The 23439-nt window shown below is 43.8% G+C and overlaps 1 protein-coding gene across 1 annotated transcript in view; it reads right to left on the bottom strand.

Annotated features, from left to right (window-relative positions):
* The window catches only part of KCNH5 (potassium voltage-gated channel subfamily H member 5), a 152488-nt gene extending 130920 nt beyond the window's left edge, over nt 1-21568 (bottom strand). Inside the window, exons 1-3 of the mRNA XM_035551291.1 lie at nt 21496-21568; nt 9158-9281; nt 3325-3431 (exon numbers count right to left, since the gene is read on the bottom strand). Coding sequence (XP_035407184.1) covers nt 3325-3431; nt 9158-9281; nt 21496-21568 — 304 coding nt within the window. The remainder of the gene's footprint in view (nt 1-3324; nt 3432-9157; nt 9282-21495) is intronic.
* Nucleotides 21569-23439: the final 1871 nt, after the last annotated feature.

Here is a 23439-nt window from a genome sequence, read left to right as displayed (position 1 = left end):
GCTATCAAAACCAAAATTGCTAGACTGTACTGTCAAATGCTCCAAATTTGATGCTACTCTGTTATTTAAGAGGGCCTGAACTAATTCAGACATAAAATTTAAATGTCCTATCTGGACAAATATGGAGATAGGATTTCCTGTTGTGTTTCAGGTCATACCCTCCATCTCCTCGTTGTCTTGCCGAGTGGAACAAATTTGCAATGCATTTATCTATACTTAGGTTTTGAACTAAATAGAAAATAATTTTCAGATTATACCATTCATCAAATGAACAGCCAGAAAACTGCTTACAGTGTCAGAGTGGTTAGAATGGTTTTATGGTAAAGCCTCACTGCCCACAGAGGGCTCCTGCAAGTGCTCAGCAGCTAAAAACTGGGCTTTCTACCGAGACATTGAAACAAGCTGCTCACCCACTGCTATCCCAGGGCACAGCTGGCCCCTCCAAATCTCCTCTAACACACCGCATCTGGGAGCTGCGCCAGGGATGGATGCCGAGAGGGCAACGAAACCCATTTGGAGCAGGGCTACTGTAGGGAAGGTCAAAATCCACAGGGGTTCATGGCAAAACTCAGCAGTGCTCTGCTGGAATTAAAGCAGTAACTCACTGAACTGGAGAGGTGGGGGAGATGGGAGACTGCTTTCAGTGGTAATTCCAGAGCCATTATGCTGATCACTTGATTATCTCAATTCCCAGTTGCTAACCCAAGATAAAAGGCTCTTTTCATAACTTCTAAGAAAGAGTGCTGCAGCTCTCAGGAGTGATACTGTGCTTTCACTTGTACCTGGCAACTCATCAGCACCCTTTGAAAAGCTCCACATGTAAGTAGGCAAAATAACCTGTACAACAGCCCTGAGAAAAATCAAAGAGAGAGGCAAGGTGGACAGTGCTGTAGAAACAGCAATCTGGACAGGGGCTCAAAAGCAGGCAAAGAGGTTTCCTGAGCGTTACCCACACATTTATGCATGTCTACGTGGGTGCTAAATAGCTGGGTAGGTAGAGCTGAGGACCGTATGTGAGGGAATGCAGTAAAGCAGCAGAAATTCATAGCAAACTTGCAGGTCTGAACTTAAAATCAGCTAACTGGGTTAGAGTGCCAAGGGAGCGTGTGAAGCCAGCAGCCACATGGATGCTGCTTGGGAACAACAGCTCTTAAACATCATCCCTAGGCCGAAAGAAAGGAGGATGGGAAAGCAACCTGAAAATCTCAAGATCTAAATTTGCTGAAAGCATAAAGGAATGAGTGAGAAAGAAAAGGTTGCGATAAAATAACAAAATACCCAGCACCTCTGGAGCTACAGCTTGGAGGTGTGGGTGGAAGTGTGCTCTGCAAGCTCCGTGCAGGAGAGAAGCAGCATGCAGGGTGATAAACGCTAGCCTTTCTACAGAATAACTCCACATTTTTCACAAGTATATTCATACCAACAGACACTATTCTTCATTTCCTTATCTGCTCCAATATTCAGCCTGGATGATAAGCATGCAGTTTCTATAAGAAGCTTCTTTCACAAGTACCAGCGTATGACAAATGGAAGCAAACCCAAGGCAAACCAGCTGCTGAACTGGAGCCAAAAGGTGAGGCTGTTAATGTTAGCAAGAGGCTGAAGTGCTGGGCTACAGGTGATGGAGATGAAAGCTGGCAACATGTTATGGATGGGAACTGGCTCAAGACTGAAAAGAAAAATGAGTACTTTTCCATGAAGTCCTTCTATAATCCTGCGTATCTTACAGAAAGTACAGACTTGGAGATCTGGGCAAAGGTGAAGATTTTATTAAGGCAACTGCAGCTCAATAAATCTCTGAAACACCATCAAGCTCAAGCGGGCAATCTACAGCCCAAAGCAAAAAAAAGCAACTGGCTAGTTACAGAACAGTGACAAAGATAAGGCTTTCCTCTTTTTAATATTTAAATAAAATGGAAAGAAATTTAGTTTAGGACTGGCCCATGCCAAGCAGGAACAAACAGCCCATTTAAAAAGGGAAGCCAGGGTAGGGAAAATCCCTGAGTCTCTGGGATCTTCTGCAATCACCTGGACATCAGGGGGGTGCTGAGCACCACCACCTACAAAGATACACAACAAAGGTCTGTCCCAGGAAGCCTCCCCACTGCGAGGGTGTGCGCAGATCACCTGTACAGGAACAGGGGAGAGAGGCAGCAAATCCAGAGAACATCCGCCTGCTGAGCGACCAAAAGGAGGACTAAGGTTTGGAGGGCTATCACGGGCACCTGCAGGAACAGCTGGACTTCAGAGGCACTCTTACTTCTCTTTTTAATTAGTGTTTACCAAAATGCTTTGAAGCAGGCAGAATTGGAGAAATCTGAAGACAATCCCAATTGTTTAACTGCACATACAGGAAAATCTAGGCAACAAAGGGGAAGTGGAAATAAAGCATAAGCGTATGAGTACTTTTCCAGACGCTGAGGTATCCTGAATGCTCTCTTCAATGTCATGAAGGGTTTATGTGAGCTTGCAGTGAGAAGGGGCAGTCAAGTATAGTCAGCATCTCCCCCAGGGCTCACCAGTGCTTACCACAGGCACACATCGCTGCTGCTGGGAGTAACCACTCACAAATCAGGGTGTGCGTTCTCACCTGCAGACATTTGGGGATGTTTCCTGAGGGGAAATTTCATTCAGAATTTCTTTTCACTTAACCCAGTCAAGATTCCCTTCAGGAATACAACTCCTCAAAATTATTTTTTTTTTTGGAAGGAGGGATTCAGACCTGAGACACCAGGAAACACCTACTAGCTTTGGCAATCTGAACAGTTGTCCTGAAACATAAGCTCTTTTCTTGATCAGTGGTGAGCAAAATACCCATTTCTTCTCCACAATTTGCTCCAAAGTTTACCCATATGTCAAAATGAACATCTTAGTCTATTAAGTACTTATATAGAGAATCATTAAGGTTGGAAAAGACCTCCAAAATCATCTGGTCCAACCACCCCCTACCACCAATGTCACCCACTAAACCGTGTCCCTAAACACCATGTCCAACATTTCCTTGAACACCCCAGGGATGGTGACTCCACCACCTCCCTGGGCAACCCATTCCAATGCCTGACTGCTCTTTCAGGGAAAAAAATTCTCCTAACTTCCAACCTGAAATATATATATATATATATATATATATATATGTACCTATATACTTATAGTATAGAGTTATAATAATATATTACGTTTAATACATATAGTACAATAAAAGACATATATAATATGGTATAATACATAATATGTATATACACTATACATAATGTTTATAGCGTACTATAATATATAATAAATACGCATTATCACTCCCAACATCATAAACTAATATATACATACTGTTTTTCTTGTAGAGGAGAATTTCAAAGCAGTTTGACTCGTAGTTGTCAAAAGTCTGTCTGACTTTTTCAATGGTCTTCTTGTCTGTCAGCTCACCATACATAAAACTGAAAAAGAAAAAAACATTTTTCTCTTTTTGCTAGACAAGCAACAGCTTGTTACAGTCGCCTTAGACTGCATAACCAACGGGGATGCTATTCACAGTCATTTACCAAAGTTTAACTATGATTTACACTTCATTTAAATATTCCGAATGTCACAAGGCTGTTATGAAACCTACAATAGTAATAACCATGGCTGCCTTTTTTCTGTAAAGTAGATGTATTTGCTGTCATCTAACGTTTCATTAAGTGCTTTTCTGAACATATCTTTAAGGGCATATTGTTAGAAAAAGAGCTGATATCCTATAAAGCCATTATTGCCACAGCTGCAGGCCATGAGAATATTGCTGTGAAAATGGAGAATATTAAGCAAAACCTCCAAAACCTCCCAAATTTCATTCAATTTTCCTGAAAAGGCTGCTGGAGGAAGAACAGAACTTGCTACAGGTAAGGGCTGTTGGCTGAATCAATGGATGCAAATCTAATCTTGTCAAGATGCATCTGACAAGATATTCTGAATCCTTCTTCTCAAAAAGCAATTAGAATTGAGGTAGGATTTAACCAGTGAGAACTAATGACTGGAATTCTCTGAAAAATCACACAGAAAGCAAGTGAATGAGTTGGCCCACTGTGTCTGCACTACCACCAAAGATAACCAAATTCACCCTCATTTTCCTTACTGTATGTCACATTTCTTTGATACCCCACTGAAAATACGGAAAGCATTAAAATACTTTTGAAGGCTCGTCCCCTTCCAGACAGAGATTACAAAAGACTAATTTTAACTCCACTGTTTCTCGCTGCTTGACCATTTCATCACCTTTGCACTCTTTTCCAGGTCAGACTTTCAGCTGGCGCAAGTGAACCCAACACCCCGACCTTATTTTTGAAAGCCTTTGTAAGAAAACAGCCAGGCTTTTCTCGTCATTCTTCCCTGGATTAAAAATAGGTGACGACTGCCCTGTGCAAATTCCCAATTATAGAACCGAAGGAAAATGGAGCAAGGGATAAAAGCTTTCAGACACTTGGATGAATACATTTTTAATTGATCAGGCTTCTCCCCCACCCCGTTTTCTTTGTTCACAAACAGTTTGAGCTCCGGCTGAAACCTACAACAGACAACCCTGAGAATATGAAAGAGAAAAAGAAAAGCTATCGGTGCCTCCGTGGTTTAAATCCAGCTTCTCTTTTATCGATCCACAGACCTCCAAAGGTTCAATAAACATTTATTTTACGTCTACTGTTCTGAAAGAAACAATAAAACAGCACAGTGGTTAGTGACTTGGCAAGCATTAAAATACTCAATGAAGGCTGGGCGGTGAATCTTTCCTTTACACAAGTGACCGAGGGAGGCGATGGGGCTGCTCCCAAAATAAGGTGCTGGCCAGGCAGACACAGGCCATGGGACCAGTCACAGCACTTGCATGTCTCATTGGGCACCTTGCTGCTCATTTTCATATGGCCTGCCTTTCATTCCCTATAGCCTTGTCTACATTTACACGTGAGGTGAAAACAAACAACAGTTTGAATGCTATTTTTTTAATCTAACCCTTTTTTTTAGTGCACTGATGAGGTAAAACAGACTGCTCAAGTCTGCAAGACAAAATAAGAGCTGGTGTTTTAGTTATTCAATTCAATTGAACTCTCTTTTTGTGGTCCTGAGACTTAAAAACAATGCTTCTCTTAGTCCTGAAGGAAAAAATAATTAAAATTTGTTAAAGTGCATGACTTTACATGGCTTATAATACAGAAAGTCATCATTAATTAGCATTAAAATGACAAACCATACTCAACAGTGGTTGACTATAGCAGTTAGCTCTGCTGAATACAATCAATAAGCTTTATGCTTTAAAGTCAGCTTACTAGTGCAGTAAACCTGTAAAACTCAAATCTTGCATTATTTTCACATATAAACAGACATTTTAAAAGCTTGTGGAAAGATACAAATGTTTTTCAGGGGGTGATTTTTACTAGCAGGCACCAAAGGGACCTCCAAGCCACTCACTGTATAAGTTATATAAGATCTCTGCTTATCACAGGTTTAATTTAATTTAGTCTGTCCTATTTTGTACACATGGAGGGACTCCTACTTCTTCAGTCAATCACTCTGTCTTTTTCTGCCTCATGTTTTTGTTATTTATTGCTTGTCAAGTGCCTTCAGTGCAAACTGTACAAGACATAAATATCAAAACCAGCCTGCTACTGGGGATCTTACTACCTAGAAAATAGACTTATCAAAGAGAAACAAGACTTACTGAAACATGCAGAGAAAGGCACAATCTTAGATAATTTCCCCATCCCTGCAACAGACCATCCGTCATTTCAGACGCCTATGCTCCTGCCTCCTTCTGAAAGCACTCCTTGGCACAGAAAAGCCACATCTAAAGCTTTGCATCACTTTCTCCTGTCCTTTGACAGGATCCAAAAAAGTGCCACCACAGCAGCTCCGGGTCTGCAGCACGTGCCAGAGAAGTGTTTGTGGTTGTTTGTGAGGCTTTAGCCAGGTTAGGGGGCAGATAAAGCACGAAAGGCATACGATCGCACATCCAGTTAACAGCTCTGTTTATCCAAAAGCATTGGATGAAAAGGCATCAGTTACAACTGACCAGCTACCCAGGAGGAACAGCAAATACTGATCTATGTGCCAGTAGCTCCAAACCTTTGCAAGCACAGCAGCAGGCACCCCTTCGAGGCAGCACAGGGCAGCTCCCCGGGTCCCACTGGCATGCAGCAAGACTCCTTTGCACAGCTTTGGCAGTGCAAAGGGGTCTTCTCGTACAGGAAAATATCGTCACAGAGTTAACATCCTGGTACCGAATTTAACTTGTCTCAGGTCTAGCACTCTGTACCCACCACGCAAAACACCATTTCGTTGACCATGGTGGGGATTTTGCCATGATCTTCACTGGGGCCAGGGCTCTTGGACGTTTTCATCCCGCTCGCAGTGGCAGTAAATCAAAACAAGGGAGAAGGGATATGCTGAGCGTAGCACTGCAAGTGTTTCAGTGGAAACACAACCTGTACACAACTTCAGCCAGCAGATCTAATTCCCTCCCTCTGTACAGCTGGAAGGCAACACAAGAACAGGGCTCCAAAGCAGGTTTCCTCTTTAAAAACAAAACCAGCACCCAGCTACTCCCAGCCTGGTGCAAGGAAGGGTAAGGAGAGCAAAGCCTGGAGCAAACAGCAAGTGCAAAATGGTACTAGGTCTACTACCCAGCCACCAAACGGTGCCTGCTCTGCTGAGGGCTTGCCCAGAAGACTGAACTTACTGGTAAGAAACAATTTTAAACAATGCTGATATTATTTGCAACATTAAACAGGGTTTTAATGGTTTGGAGATGTTTATTCTTGCAATGTATTCATCAAGACAAATTGTCGTGACTGTGGGCAACTGGGCATGAAACAAGTGTTTTTCCTAGGCACTGGTTAATCTATCGGTGCACCTCCAGGCAGGGGCTTTTGCACGGTTAATTGAATGTCAGAGGTGCAGCAATTGCAGATGCCCTCCCTGCTCCCTCCGTACTGTCAGCTCATTTTCATTTGGCACAGCAACGCTGCACAAGCACGCAAGTTCTTCCACCTAAAAATCTTGTGCATTTTAGCACTCACTTGTGCCACTTACTCTGTGGATCAGCTGCAGCCACACGTGCAATTTTTGGTGTCGTGCACACCCACGTTTTCCATTCCACACACCAACATTTTCCCTCCCACACAGCTGCAAAGCTCTTCATTAGAGAGCAGCCCCAAAGACACCTCTTCAGAAGGGTACATCAGATCATGCTGAGCACCTCTCCAGCTCTGCTCTAACCTGTGAAGACCAGGGTGAGCCCTAAGAGGCAGGAAATATCACACTGCGAATATAACTCCACCAGCTAAGATCCACACACAAAACAAGTGCTGGCCATGCTTTCAATGGAGAGAGGTACCTCCAAAATCCAGAGCTGGATATGTAGAATGAAGACAAATAAATAAATTTAAATCTTTGCTACCAGCCTCGTTTTCCACAATAACTTCTCCTTAGATTTGCATCCATATGATTCACTTGAGTGTGGTCAAAACAGGATGCTTACAAATATCAACCAGAGTCCATCACGTTCATAAAAGACACTCTGACGTACTAAACCTTTTGGTCCCCTCAGTATTTAAGGCACAGGGGAATTATTAACAGTGAGGTATTGCTAAACCTTCATCTCCCCAACATTTCCCTATAATCCCATTCTGCATATGTAATGACTTAAACATGCACAGACTATAAAAGTGCTGGCTCACAGGGTAACACATCCAACTCAACATGCAGCACAACAGAGAGCAAAGGGGGAAGCATGCAAGCATATTTGGGAATACTGAGATAACGCTGTTTCTTCCAGCCCCACCTAGTACTTTGACTTTGTTGCTACCATGTGAGTTAATATTTCCTGTCAGCTGCATGTGCCCATCTCTTTTCCACTGCCGATCAGAGGACACCTGGCTGCGCAGAGCAACCTCAGACCCCCAGGGCTTTCCCCTTTCAGCAGACAAGAGCAGCGACCACACATCAGCATTTCAGCCCTGTAGGTGTGCAGCCCTGGAGTTGGTCACTGTCTGATTGCGTGAAGGGGAAACTTACACAAACTTGTATCTTGGCCATTTCTTGCTGCCCCTATCCCTGGTTTACTTTGTTCACACACCCACACATGCATTAGGGATTTAGTCTCTCTCCACAGCATCTCCTTTTAAAGGATGCAGCAGAGCAGGCGCAGATGCACATCTAACCATAAATCACAGCTGCCTGCTCCTGAAAGACCACCAGCAAAAGGAAAAAGCCATAAAGCTGCAATGCTCAGAGTAAATACATCATCAGCCTAATCGCCTTCTTGGGAATAAAGATGCAGTTTGCACATTACTGTGCTCTGTGTGTGTGTGTGTGTAAGAATAGGGACCAATATGGGCTCCAGGATAGCACGCTGCAGACCTCCTGGCATGGTAAACAGGAGAATTCATGAAAATCTATTAAATTAAAAAAGCTTTTGAAATGTATCACCTAAATATCCCACTTTCTTTACTGAATTGTTAGAGCACATTCATACTGATAGTAACGGGGATAAATTTCAAATGAGAGAATAAGGAATAAACCCTCAAAATATTTAAACACACACACCACACCACTCTTTGGGAACACCTCTAGTTCATCCTCATTCACTACTAAAACTTTTAAAAAGTTTTTCCATTGAACAGTCTTTATTCCTGAAACGCTCATTGCATTTATGGAATTACCAGAGGACAGCAGGAACTGCAAAACCAGGCAGACTTGACTTGCTTTCAAAAAATATTTGAGTGAAATATATTAAATTTGTAGATGTTCTAAATAAAAAACAAAAACAAACAAGAAATCTGGAATTTAGCTTTTTATTATTTAGGATTAAGTCTTGCAGGACTTTAAACACTACCCCAGATTTAGCAAATGACTTAACATTAAGTATCTGAATAGTCTGTTAATCCTGGTGGAACTAACCATTGATACTACTGGATGATAGTCAGCTATGCACTGAACTGAATGCACATGGTTAAGTGCTTTGCTATGTCCTAGGTAAATTGCTGGTTTTGTTCATTTAAAGCCTGCTTTAATACTTTAATTTCTGCAAAACAATGCTTTCCTTATATCAATCCTTTTTTTAAAACCTAATTTTTCTTGCCAGCAGATTATAATTTTGGAAGTGCATCAAGTGGCAATGAAGAGACAGTTGACCTACCTGCAAGTGCTACTTTTCTGCATGACGTCAGCGCGATGATATCCAGAGAGTTTACAAAAACCGTCATTACTATAAACTACAGGCCAGTCCACAATCTGGGCATTTCCCAACAAAAAACTGGATTCTAAAAAGAAAAAGAGAGGAGAGAGAAAGAGCTGCTGTCAGAGGCAAAGTACATTTACATCCTTTATGTTACACAGCAGATGTAGAGTGTTACACACAATGGTAACTTCCATCGTGAAATTTCAGAGAGCACTGAAATCAAAACGGCCATCAGAAAGGAAATCATGATGAAACAGGAGAGCTTTAGAAAAACAACATGCTGATATAAGCACCAACTAGTTCACAATTTAGAAAGGATTCATTTATTTGCAACATCTGGACAAGCTATCATGTTTGATTTTCATTTTCATTTTATGTGCATATAAACATATTTATCTTGAAACCAACCTTAAATTAACTTAAAAATTGAGCTTTAAATGCTGAGCCATATGTTTCTGTAAGACTGTTGATGACACTATTGTACCAGATAAGTAAAATTTTCCTGTTGGCAGGTCCCTGTACGTTCTGCAGGATGCAGCCCTCCCTGGGATGAGGGACAGCCAGCGCCAGGAGCTGGGCAGGGGCGAGATCTCCTGCTGCACCCGGTGGTACACCATGAGCCACGTTACACCCAGGAGGGTAGGTATGAGGTGACCCATGCAGAATTTGGTACCAGAAGTGATGAATGCCAAAGGGACTTACACGCTGAAATTACACAAAATGCATCAAACTTCAGGTGCGGTCTACATCAAAATGCAAAAAGGTGGCTTTGGTTCATCCCACTAACATTTTTCTGTACCAACTGCCATAAACACACAAATATGGGCAGGGTGTATTTTTAGGAGGCTGAACTCAGGCTTAAATATTGCTTCAATCATATGTTCTTTCAGTCAGTGCCTACAGTTTATACACACGGACTGGCACCAACATGTTATGAGTTAGTCCTAAAATAGTTTTATTCACTAGTTTGGAAGGATTCTTCCATCCCTGATTTTAGCAAGGCTTTTCTGAGGAAAGAAATACCAATTTTGTCAAACATGTTGTGGGATTTTATCTTAATCAACACTGTGAATGTTTCTAATGTTGCTTCAAAAATAATATTCTCACTTAGTATATCGCTTAGTAGAGGTTCTCAAGCTGTAGTCTGTGATGATCTTCAGAGCTTTTTTATTTTACTTCGCTTATTTTTACTTATAATTTTCAGTTTATTTTGATGGTAGCTGTGGAGCTAACTGGTAACACTTGACACTAAAAAGCCATCACAACTATATAAAACATATTAAAATCACTGCTGTATAGAAATGATAGAAAAGGTTCCTTTCAGCAGTTTTCATGGGTAAAAAAAAAAAAAAAGAGAGAATTTTTGCAAATCTCGTAATAGCTGAAGAATTATTAGGTTATGTCAATTACTTGAGACATACACTCAGGTGCACGCATTATTTTTACATAAATGTGACACTGGGTTTCTATGAGCTATATGTGCCCTTTGCAGGATATTTATAACCATGACTGCAGTGTATATTACTCAAACATTATCCTATTGAACAAGAAAAGTGTACTGAAAAAAGAAGTATTTTCTATCTTTTTTCTTTATAAGCCTGAATTTGGAAAATAGTAATCTGTAAATTAATAGATTTTCTGCAGAAAAGCAGATTGAAAAATATTTTAAAGCCACCCAATGTGAGATATAGTTTAGATTTTGTGAAGTCTTACACTTCCAAACTCAAAGAATTTATTTGAATTCATCACAAACAGTCTTAAACCTATATGCCAACTTTAAAAATTTGTTTTTTCTGCCCAAAGGGAGATTCAGTCACTACAGCCAGCAACAGACATGGATTACAGTATCTGCTGGAAACAACTACTATTAGCCCTCTGGTCAAACCAAGGTTTGATTTGGAAAGTGACTTCTTTATAGGGTTATCTTTCACCACAGTTTTGCTCGCATACCCAGATACACTGGGCACAAGGTGGGTGATTACAGGCAGCAGATATCCAAACTCACTCATGGATGCTGTGCACATCTGGGTGCTCCCAGAGGACCACAGTTCATAAGCAGGTTTTGAAACCTCTCTGTCCAACATAATCATCTTGATTGTGTATCCCCACTGCAGAACCCTGTTTCAGGACACAGAGTATACTGCAGAAGATACACGTTGCAGCCACCAGCAGACATTCAGCATTTATTGGTCATCATCTATGGATTTTCTACTTCCTTACACCTAAGGGTCTCAAAATAATTGCTAAGGCATTCATTAAGCTGATCAAATCCAAGATGTTGGGAGAAGATACAACAAAGCCAAACTACTGATCTTTCAAGAAAAAAAATTCATCATAAAGCAAGAAAAAAAGATACTAGAATTATGTTGATAGATACTAGTACTTATAAAGTTAGATCATATATATATATACACATAGCATATGTACTAGTAACTTGACCAAATATTAGAATATGTTTTCCTGTGTCCCCACGAATACTCTGTTACTTGACTTCTTTTTTTTACTTGTCTTCTAAGCAAATAAGGCTTACTCATCCATGCTGAGCATGTGAATACGAACGCGTGTGTCCTGTTCCACCTGAACAAAAATCTTGAATCAACGTTTGCATCTTGTTAGAGACCAATGAATCTAACTGCAGGCACAAAGCTATAGGAATCCATGTTTCATTAATGCCTCTGTTCAGTGAGCAGCTTGATAAAATTTAAGGATGAATAGGTCAGCGTCTGACCCTGGGGTTTTATTGTGTGCCCAAGTCTCAGCATCTGCAGGACTCTGTGCCTACCCTACATTTTATAGGTAGTCATGTTATTTTCCCCAGGACATGCATTATTTCTTCCCTATTTCTAAAATTTGTCCAGATCAAAAACTCCAGATGACTTAACTTCACAGTGGCCAGTCTATAACCAGAATCCTCTGCTGTGACTCCTTGTATAGTCTCTAATATGTCCCCATTTTGGAGTCTAATTTTGGTCAACAACAGTAGAGAAGAGCTTCCATTGGTTTTGGGTAGTTTGAGGAGAGACTGCCTTATAGCACATCATCACCACTTACCACTTGTGAAAGTCCATTTCTGCAGTCACTTCCTCTAGAGTTGGGCCCTAACAGCCAGTCCTGGGCTAAAATCATCTTCATGCCCAACTTCCATACTTCTATAACCCACTTACATGGTTTCCTTGTTTAAAAAATTTCAATTATAGTTGTGCCTCAAATTAAGATTTCTATTAATTTGACTACGGTGAATTCCACTCCATCAGATTTGCTCACAGGGTGCACCTCCATCATCAAACCCCAGGATCCCTCCCGTTCCTCCACTTGCCTCAGTGGCCCACACTCTGCAATGGTTGGTTGGCACCAAAGCTCTTGTTTGGAGTGAGCCAAAAGACTTCTCCACAACCATTTTTTTGTAGGGTATGGGCATGAGCCCTTCATCGCAGCATACCGAGGACTGCCTTCCGCAAGGTAGGCCCAGGCTCAGCCTCCCTCCACGGGAGAGGCAAGTTGTCAACCCACTTGGGCCTTCCACAGAGCAGACTGGTGTTCTGCACCTTCTTCAGAAGGAAAAGACAAAAAGAAGCCGACAAAAGGTCTGACAATTGTAGATGCAAGGACAGCAGCACTGGGATGTCCACAGTTGGACTTGCTGTTAGATTCAATACGTAAGAGCTATATTCTGAATGTTACATTTTTTTTAAAGATTATATTGGAGGTATTCTCAAGGATAAGTCTGTACAGAGTTTAGCTAGTAAATGGACAACAGAGACTTGAGCCAGTATGTCTACACCTGAAGAGAAGAATTTCCTCACTTTTTAAGTATACCATGATTTCACTGAAAGACCAGTATTGCAAGAGGGACTGTCCAGTACAGCTGACATTACAGATGGCAGTGCATAAACGCAGCTCACATTCCACATCCAGTAAGATACGAGCAACTGAAACTTGTGCAGTGTCAGTGCTACAGCCCAGAAAGGAAAATCTTCTCCTTCCATGTACGGCAGCACCCGTTCTCACAAGTACTTCATGGTGGAGGCTGGGAACTTCTTCCCAATCCACCAGGTACTGACCATTGCTGAAAGCAGTACAGTGAATCTGACAGACCAACAGTTTGATCTGATGTATGAAACAGTATGAACCTGTAAGCCAAATTATCGTGTGGTGATGTATCACACAATGAAGAGATCAACATGCAGCTAACTTCAAAACTTCCATAGTAAGGATTAGCCTGAAGTGTCTAGTAATGCATTCATTCTTGGATTTCTTCAATGCCCTGAAAATGCATATCTACTTTCCATTTGCTTAGAGATAAAAGTCTTTTTTTTTTTTTTTTTTTTTTTTATTATTTCTAAGCTTGTCCTGATGTCACTGCCTCCATCCATCATTTTCTCTGCCCCATCCCACTTTCTGATCTATCACACAGAGCCCCCAGCACAAATCCATAAGGTGCATGCATTCTTCTACTAGACCCATCTAAACACCGGTGTCTGCAAGAGAGCAGGGAAGCAGGGCTTAGACAGCAGACATGCCCTTCTCAGAGCTGCTAGATTCCTCTTAGGAAGTCAGCAGGCTTTTTACTAGTTAATATCACTCTCCTATTTACAAAGTTTAATACAGATGGCAAAGAATTTAGATATTAAAGTCATACCGTTAGCTGAATTTCAGATTTGGAAAACACAATTGAGGTAAACAATTGTTACAGGCACTATATTTGCCATTCCTGTGCTTCTACTTTGCAAAAAGACTCTTCTGTATAAAGGCAGCCTGTGCTTTAAGCAGTAAGCCTTTAATCTTTGTCTATCTTGCACTAGCTAATACTCAACACAGCACTGAGCCTTGTTTTGCTGTTTAAAAAAAAAAATGACCACTGTGTGCAAGCAATTTTTTCTTAACCAGTAAAATGCCCAAAGCAGTGTAAAATTCATGTTATGTAATCACAGGAGAGCAAGAACAGCTAAATCATTCCAGGAGATATGTTTAGCCAAGTGAGAAAAGTTGTCTCTAATCATCTTTCCTCAAGAATGCTTGGGTACCACTTGTAAACAAAATTGCTTAAATCACCATTTCAGAATTCCATCCCTTCCCAAGAAAATACCCAACTAATCATTTTAGAAAAGTCACCATTGAAAACATGCTTAAAAAAATGAAGCAGTAGCAGAACACAAATAATAATAAGAAGCAGCAGTGTTTCCATCTCGGAATAAATTCCTAACTCAAGCAATTTCACACAGAGCTGTCCTTCAGAATTACTGCCCTTCCTACGCGGAGCAAGTGCAGCACAGACCAGACAGGCTCTGTGAAAAGCCTGGAATTTGCCGTTTTTTGTTTGTTTGTTTGTTTGTTTGTTTGTTTTTTCCTAACGCTGTCTTTTAAAAGCCCCAAACCACTTGAACTGCTGTCAGGCTGCTCTCCTTATAGAGATCCTGTAGTTACACGGGATCAGTATACTGCTGCAATCTGTTTCAGACCACCTTGGAAAACTCGTGGGTCTCCTGGGTAGGTGTGTTTTGAAGGGGGAATTCTACAAAATATTCTTGGGTGTTGTTTCTTTTAGCTCTTCTAAGCCCTGATACTATGCATTTCCAATGACATTTGTATACAGCAAATCCAGCTACATGCTCAAGACATCCCTATAGAATACGACAAAACCCTAAGTCCTCTGGCAGACCTGCATGGGCACTGCCCTCCGAAATCAGCCTCAGCAGGCACCAACATCCCTCCAGCTTTGGGGTCGGCTGCAGGCAGACTGCTGTGCTTGAAGCAGCAACCTCCGCCAGCACTTTGTGCTCCTCACTACAAAACCACATTGCTGTTTTCTAACACAGCTATTATTTCCCTGATGTCTTTAAAGCATGCAAAACATCAGTGTCATCCAATTTATCCAGCACATCCAATTTATCCAGCACATTAAGTGTTGCTTGCCTGAAAAAACTCTCAAAGGACAAACTCTTTAAGTCACCTTTCTGTACCACTGTTGTTTTTATTTAATACTTGTATTATGAAAATGCATGGAGGACTAAACCTAGGGCAAGATACCATACTAACAATGCAAAAATGTTCTAATTCCTGCCCCAATTCGCTTCTCCTCTGATAAAACAAAATCTAAGTAATCTAATGCTGGCTGAGATATTAAATCCAAGTGTAAGTCACTTAGCTAGGAGCACAGCAGCTTTCAGCAATTTAGCAAGCGAGCCCAAGAAGAAAGATTAGAGTCTGCCTCGAATTTATCTTTAAAAAAAAAACTTTAAAATGTAACCTTAATCATTCTGAATGTGAAATCCCACAGACACCCTGGTCCTCCTCCTTTACTGCAGCACAACTTCACTGACTTCAGGAAGAGTTTCAGATCAATACGGACAAGAGAGCGTCCCTATGAGCTGCCTGAGAAATGGCATTTCGTTCAGTTCTGATCACAGGTTCTCCCCCACACATTCCCTTATCCTAGAGTTAAACCAATCCCCACCTATCCTGGTTATCTTCTAAATGATGATGCTGAAGATGTTCTCTATTAAAATTATGCAGAGCACAACGTAGATGTAGTGGGACTGAATTTAAACTGGAGCTGTAGCTCTCACCACAGGCACACCGGCACCCTCAGGGAGCAACCAAAAAACAGACGTCTAGCTATAGACAAACAAGAGCACTTCCTTCACACTCCCATATGAGAAAATCGTGCCAAGGGTAGACGTTCAGACACGGGGGCTCGCCTTGCAAACGCACAGCCTGGAGCTAGCCATGGCTGCGGCTTCACAGAGCTTGGCCAAATTTCCCCAAACCTGTTTTGGCAGAGAATCGTGCAGCACTGCTTGTGCAAGCATCCAGCAAGGGGCTGAAGCAAAACATGTCAGCAGAACAGGTCCCAGCCCCATAGCAAGGTGCTGCTTCAGGCTTGTAAGGGGCTACGCACAAGGCAACATTCAGATGCCACCAGCACCAAGCGCGGGTGCAGAATTGGGTCCTGGCTGTCTGGGTTAGGCAGGGCTTCTCAATCAAATCTGCCAGTCACTGAACGTGCTCAGTAAACAAGGGGTTTAGACTGACTTTTTTCTGCAAAGAAGGTTATTAGGGCGCCAACTCCAAAATCTTCTTCTATTACTTAATTTTGCCAAACCAAAATCATACTATTTTCTTAGCTCACCAGGAGAATAACTTAAAATCCAGGCTAATCACCAAGCAGCATGCTGTTAAACAGGCTAATTAAATGTACTTCCACAGCTCACTTAACTTCCTGACATTAGTCTTTGGCTGTATACTCCTTCCAACGGCAATAAAAAAAAAAAAACTAGATGTTTATTCTAAAAATCAATAATTTCATTTTGCTCTTCTCTATCAGATTTCAACATTAACCTGGGAACGCCACAACACTTACACTGACCTCTTGTGGCAAGTGCTCGGCAGCGCTCAGACATCCCAGGGAACATCTCTCCCACCCCCATCCCGCTCCCAACGAGATGCACAGAAAGAAATATTAAGAAGATAACACACAGATTTGACAAAGCTGTAAATGAGATCAAGGAGCAGCTTGTAAAGATCCAGTTATTCCTTTAACTAATGATACGCCTTTATTTGGGGGGGGGGGGGGGGTCTACATTAACATGATGGTATGGAGCTGTTGTAATTAAAAACTTAAAAATTTAAAAATTTAAATTAAACCACCTAAATCTCCCCCGACTTCAGCAGGCATCAGATTTACCTAATTTCCAGGATTTGGCCAAACTGACTGAAAGAGTAAACAAAATGAGGCCCTTGCAATTGAAAACTACTCACAAATGTCATCTAGTAATGCTTCTTAGTGTAACACTCCACTTTGCATTGATTTACATATCAGCGGGTCCCCTGCAGCCACAAAAATTGCAAAATCAACCTTGCACCCAGGAAAGCCCCAATAATTTAAGCTCCTTAGTCATCCCTTCACTAACTTCCCCGCAGCCAACAGAACTGGAGGATGGAAACTTTTGCCCCAAGATTTAGCATCTTTAAGTAGAGATTTAAGCAAGTGCTGAGGTCCAGATTTCTTTGCAGAGGATCCCTAATGACAGACACCCTGTAAATTTGAAATAACTTGCTTTAAAGAGCTTTTTTTTTCTGCTCCAAATGTAATTTGGCTTGGAGCTGTTGAAAATGCAGCTTGTTTTCATTTGAGGGAAAGAAGCCTGCATGTGTCCTGTCCAGTGAGAACAATGTTTTTGTAACTCTGTCTACAAGAAATCAGGTATGCTACATGGGGTAGTAGGAAGGATGGGAGAGAGAGCAAACACCTATTTTGTCAGTAATACCAGTCTAATAAAAATGAAGAGGTGTCTTAGTGCTATAGGTGTGATGTTCACGTCCCCTCCTTCCTGGGGGACCTGCCTTGCCAACGCAGTCACCTGGGAACTGGGCTGATCCTTTCCCCATCAAACCCAACAGGGTGTAAAGCTCTGTCTGGAGGAGATGATTTGCAGGAACATGGTGCTAAGCTGTGCAAGACCTGGAATTAAATGCTAGCTTCATTAAAGCTTATGGTAAAATTCCTTACAGAGCCAAGATTTCAGCTCAAGTGTCAAATACATTTGCGAAAGACCTGAAAGACGCCTTTTTCCAAGGAAGCTTCTAAGAGTTATTGCAATAGAAACAATAACCAGTAATGATGGCTGCTATCATATTTGTCTTTCGCTAAATTATGCCCCGCTTCCATGCCATTAGCACATTTTATTGTATATCGCCACAGAGTCCCAGGGTTAACCTTTTTCCAACCTCAACCAAATTACATCCAAAGCAAATTACGCTGGTAATGCAAGCTTCGTGCTTTTGCTGCTACAAGACGTGAAAGTTGAAGGCAGATGGGCAAGACAGACACTTATCTCTGCCCCACGCCTGCGGCTCAACTCGCCGTGTCCCTTCTGCAGGCAGGGCAGGACCACGAAGCCCAGCCCTGCTCTAGGGATTTGCCCAAATTCCCATTCCACCTCCATGATGCTGAGCCAAGGTCAGTGCCAGCAGGAGCTCTGACTACACTGAAGGAGCAACCCATAATAATAATAGTAATAACAGGCACAGAGTGCTGAGAACATCTTAGGAGAGAACATTGCCCTAAGGAAGGGCTTTATTAAAAGCCCAAAATACTAATGGCAGTAGAAAGCAGTCACCTTAATGCGATTTAACCCACTGCTCCCACAAAACACTTTTTCTTTCAGCTTAGCGAAACACCTGGTGTTCTCAAGATCAGTGTACAGCCGAGGCTGGAGAGAGATCGCATCAACCTGCGGCTCCCGACGAGAAGGACTTTACTCCATGCATTTTCACCGTGCTTTAAAAAAGAACAAATTTTTATTGCGCAGAGTGCACTGATCACCTCGAAGATAGGCCTGTGTGCCCGGAGGGCTTGTCAACGTAGACCAAGAGCAGCAGTGGGGCTAAGGAGGGACCCTGTTCCTTCCTGAAGATTCTGTCTGCTGGGAGCGGAGCACAGTTATGGGGTGGCCGGACAACCTGCAAAGCAGCTCGGAGGTTACTGTCCACCCCAAAATTATTTGGAAGCCTCCTGCAAGGTGCTGCCATCCGTAAAGCAGCGTCAGCCGCTGCTCTACAGCACTTGGTAAGCTCCAAGGTCTGAAGTTGCCTTAAAAAGAGTGACCCCCAGGCAGAGAGCACCCGGGGTCCCCCAGACATCCCACCCTGTGCCACGGCCACCCCGGCTCCTTCTGCACCACTCCTTGACGCTTCGCTCATAGCTGAACCACAAGGAGCATTTCCCTCACAATTTTAACCTCATCTGTAGCCAAAGCTGGGGCAAAAAGGAAATGTTCACGACATTCCTGAAAAGCAAATCCCTAAATAATGCCGAAAATGAAACGTAGGGCTGCTTTTAACACCAGGCCGGCCATCACACTCTCTGCACACACAGCTCCCGCTAGGTCCATTCTGACTTTCTACACTTTAAAGATACTGCAACCTTGTCTGTAAATGCTTTGTTGTTCAGATCCATCTCTGCCAGCTCTGAATAATTTGTCTGCACCTGCGTTTCATTTTTGAAATCCACCGCTTCCATTTCAGACCTGAAGAAGAGCCTGTCTGCCAAAATACCTAATTTTTCCAGCTGTGCCTGTTAGCCTAATAGAAGATATTACCTCTATCTACAAGCCTTCTCCTGGTTGTTGAGAAAAGATTTATGGACAAGAAGTGTGATGGGATTGTGTAAGCATGAGAAATCTCAAAAGAGAGTGTTCTTTAACTAGGACAGACGATGGAAAGGCTTTTTTTTGAGGATGCTAAAGATGTATTTTAAAAAACTATCATCCTTCTTTCCTTTATCCTGTTCCTCAACTTGATGATGAAAAATCTCTCTGAAACTGGTGAATCCAAGTATAAAAACAAAACCCAGCACACAGTCAGCAGATCAAATCCTTGCCTTCTACCAAGCACTGGCAGGAGATACTTGAACCAGATTTGCTCTAGTGGATACCATTAAGTTCGGATTAAACAGTGCAGAATCCAATGAAAATTACTATTTCTATAAAGGACAAATACGGCTATGACCTGGATGACAAAAATAAAAACTAAATCATGTTCCAGGGCACAACACTGACCGCTAACATGAGTTAAAAACAGATTCCCAATCCACTTTTTGCTTCATTGTCCAATGGGACAGATTTGACTCCATAACATCACACTTAGGCAGAGAAAAAGCAGAATGAGTGACCAGATCAGCACCATTTATGCACCCAAATTAGGCCAGGTTAAAACCTGAGGGGGGCTAATGTGTTTTTAAAGTATAATGTTCAAAAGCCTGCTGAGGTTTTCTGGGTTTTGACATCTCAAAGCTTTACTGAGCTTTCACCAGGGAGGACATGTGGTTCAATCAGAGCACGATACAAAAGCACGGCGCTCCCACACCGTGGTCCCAGCTCTGCCCCCGACTTGCCACAAGACCCTGGGAGAACAACTGCGATGCCCCGAGCCCCTGTTACACCAGTTTTAAGAACATGTTGGCAACACCTTTGTGTGCCCTCTTCCACAAGGAGCTGTAAAGTGTAATTAAGTTCCACTTTGAAACTATCAGAGGGAAAGTGCTATATAAAACCCTATTAATTAAGTTTGCATTCAATATTCTGGTAAATAAATACACTATTGCAGGAAATTTGCTTCTAGTGATTGTGCAGCTACAGAGCCTGACAGAGCTGATGGGATCAATCAAAAGTTGATGCCTTAATGCAAAGTTTTAAATTCCAGGTCCTCAGCCCACTGCTGCTTCCGTGGAAGTCAGTGGCTCACGAATTCACTACTTGCCGTCAAAACCCACTCAAGCTAGCACACCAGACTACATTAGTATGAACGAGAGGTAAATCCAGACCAGTGCAGTGGAAAGGTGGAAGGAAACACTTTTCGGCAGCATTTCACATCACATTAGTGTCTCGATTAATAATGCATATGGAAACTTCTTTCCACGCTCTGTTCTGCCCACCTTTCCCATTCCCACTCTCATGCATGGCAGGGTCGGGCTGCCCAAGAAGAAACCTTTCAGCAGATGCAAAGTTGAGGTCTTTTACCAGACTTCATTCGCACAAGCACTCACATTTCAGTAGTTCCGTGCCAGTACAAAAACTAGCTAAAACCAGAAGGTAAGCAGCACAAGACTTGCCTAAAGCCACGTCTACATTCACACACCTCTAGAGATGCCTGCAGCCACACCGTAACTTCGACGGAGCTGCGTGCAGCACTCTTGGCCACTGCTTTGCAATGGGCTGGAATGGGAAAGCGAGCCCCAGCAGCAGGGAATTATTTTCTACCCGTGTGGTTCTGAACCAGTCCCGTAACTGCTCGCCCAGCAGAGGAGCGGCACAGTAGTGACTGCAGGCACTTCTTACAGGTTCCTCCAGGCACAGGATTTTACCATCGCCCCAGCCACAGGCACTGCCTCGTCCTCTCTCCCGGCACCGTCGCCACACGCTTTAAAGTGAGACAGAATTGCAAAGACTTCAAAACGCCGAATGAGACAATGCAAACCCGAACATTGGGGAACCAACGAACGAGAAAGAGGGAAAAAAACCACCCGGCGAGTGGAGAGAAATGAAAAGGGGGAACCCTGACTCCCAGAAGGGGCTCACACCAACACCTGCTAGAGACCCGCTGCCTGCAGCACCGACGGCGGGGTGAGAAGGGAACGAGGGGACAGGGCAGGGAAAGGCTGGGGCAGGGAGCTTCAGGGAAGGATGGAAGGAGGGATGGATGGATGGACGGAGGGATGGATGGACAGATGGAAGGATGGAAGGAGGGACGGATGGAAGGATGGACGGCCGGATAAAAGCGGGGATGCTGCTTCTCACCGCTGGAGCGCCGGACGATGTTCTCCAGGAAGGTGTTCTGCGGTGCCACCAGCCCTCTCTTGCCCCCCGGCATCCTGCAGCGCCGGGCTCGGGGGCCGGGGGTGCGCGGCAGCGGCTGCAGCGGCGGCGGCAGCAGCGGCGGGGGGGGGGCCGGCGGCGGCTGCTGCGCCCGGTGCCCGTGAGTCGCGCAGGGGCGGCCGCGGCCGCTCATGGTAGTGGCGCCCCCGCGGCGGCTGCAGCGCGGACTGGGGCCGCGCCGCGCACGGCGCCGCCGAGCGCCGCCGCCCGCCCCCTGATCTCCCCCCCCTCCTTCGGTTGTGTCCCCCCCCCCCCCCCCCCGCGCCTGCGCCGCCCGCCCGGGCCGCCCCGGGCCCGGTATGGATGGGAGGAGCCGTGCCGAGGCGAACCGAGGCGCCGTGGGATGCCCCCCGTGGGGTGTCCTCGCCCTTTGCTCTCCAAACCCCCCCCCGTCCAAGTTTTGCCCCTGAGCGAAACCCCCCAAAATTAAGCAAATCTAACACTAAATCCCCGATTTTTCTACTCTCACATATTTATTAAGACGGCGTTTTGGGGAAACAGGATCACAAAGTGCCACATCGCATAATTTGTGCGCAAATAATAACCATAAAGTGCACTGAAACGTGTTAAACGCCAGCCTTGCATGAAGGCATCAACCGTTTTGGGAGGATTCGTCCCTTTTCCAGGGAGAGCGGGTGTGAGGGGGAGGCAACAGGAGGTGGATTTGGGGCTGGAGCCCTCTGTTCTGTCATTTTATCCAGGGAGCTGTGCAGCTCCTGTGCCGGAGCCCCAAAGGAGCTCAGTGCAGACACCGCACGCTAACTGCGGCGTAAGCTCTTCCCCATTCTTGACCCCGCTGCATCTCTCCCTCCGGCCTTTTCATTACTCACACAGCGTCTTTTCAAGCTATGGACAGGAAAATCCTGGAAGGAAATTCTCCACCTCTTGCTTCTGCCTCTGCTCATTTTGCACGCAGCTTCAGGCTAGCAAGGATCACAGAAGGAAGCGAGAGATGGAAACCAGCTATTAGCTTGCCTAGGCAATCCCTGCACAGCGTGTCCCGGTGTGCTGCTCTCTCCCACCTGCTTCCAGCATCCCCCTTTCCCATACTTGGTCCAAAAAAGTTGCACTGAGGTCTCCTGCACCCCTCTACTAAGTTAAGCACACGTTGCAGAGCCAGGATTGCTGCTGCTGCCAGCTCACCCACAGACAGCTGCTGAAAAGCAGAGCTCTGGTTCTGCTTTCATTTAAATCAATGCAAATCAGGAGCAGCTCCATCACAATCACCTTGCAAATGCTGATCTAAAACCAGTTTGCAAGGTGAAACAGACCCTGTTTGTCAAACACTGCTTCCCCCCCAGCTCTGAAATCTTCAGTGCTTTCCTTAGAGTGGTGTGGTTTGAAAGATGCTCCTGCTGAGCTCTGCCCCAGATCCCAGGGAACTTGGCTCCTGCTAACCAGTGAGTGAAAGCAGCACCTTCCTTTCTCTCAAGTAAGCAGGAGACATATAAAGACATGCGTGCACAGGCAAATACTGTGTGACCGACCTGTCTGGATAGTGTTGCTTAGACCTCTGCTCACCAGCTCCTGCTGTTCCACCCAATTTGAATTATTCTACTCATTTACCATCCTTGCTTTGAAACCTAGATTTCCTTTCCTGCCCCAGACACACACCATTTTATCAATGCATTGACCCCTTTCTTGTTGACCCTTTCTACTAAACATCTGCATCACTTCTATCCAGGCAGCAACAAACTCCAGAGGACACCTCATATTTTTTCCTGAAACTCTGGGTGAGGCAAAAGATAACCTTGGAAACAAGAGTCTGATAAGGGAAGCGAAGTGGGAACTGCAAAGAGATTCTCATCTACTTGTTTGGATCTTCAGACTGTGCTTGCAGACAGCATTATGCCACCACTGTGCAGG

Source organism: Cygnus atratus, chromosome 5, assembly GCF_013377495.2.
Source record: "Cygnus atratus isolate AKBS03 ecotype Queensland, Australia chromosome 5, CAtr_DNAZoo_HiC_assembly, whole genome shotgun sequence".
Taxonomy (NCBI): domain Eukaryota; kingdom Metazoa; phylum Chordata; class Aves; order Anseriformes; family Anatidae; genus Cygnus; species Cygnus atratus.
This window is presented reverse-complemented; position numbering and strand designations above follow the sequence as displayed.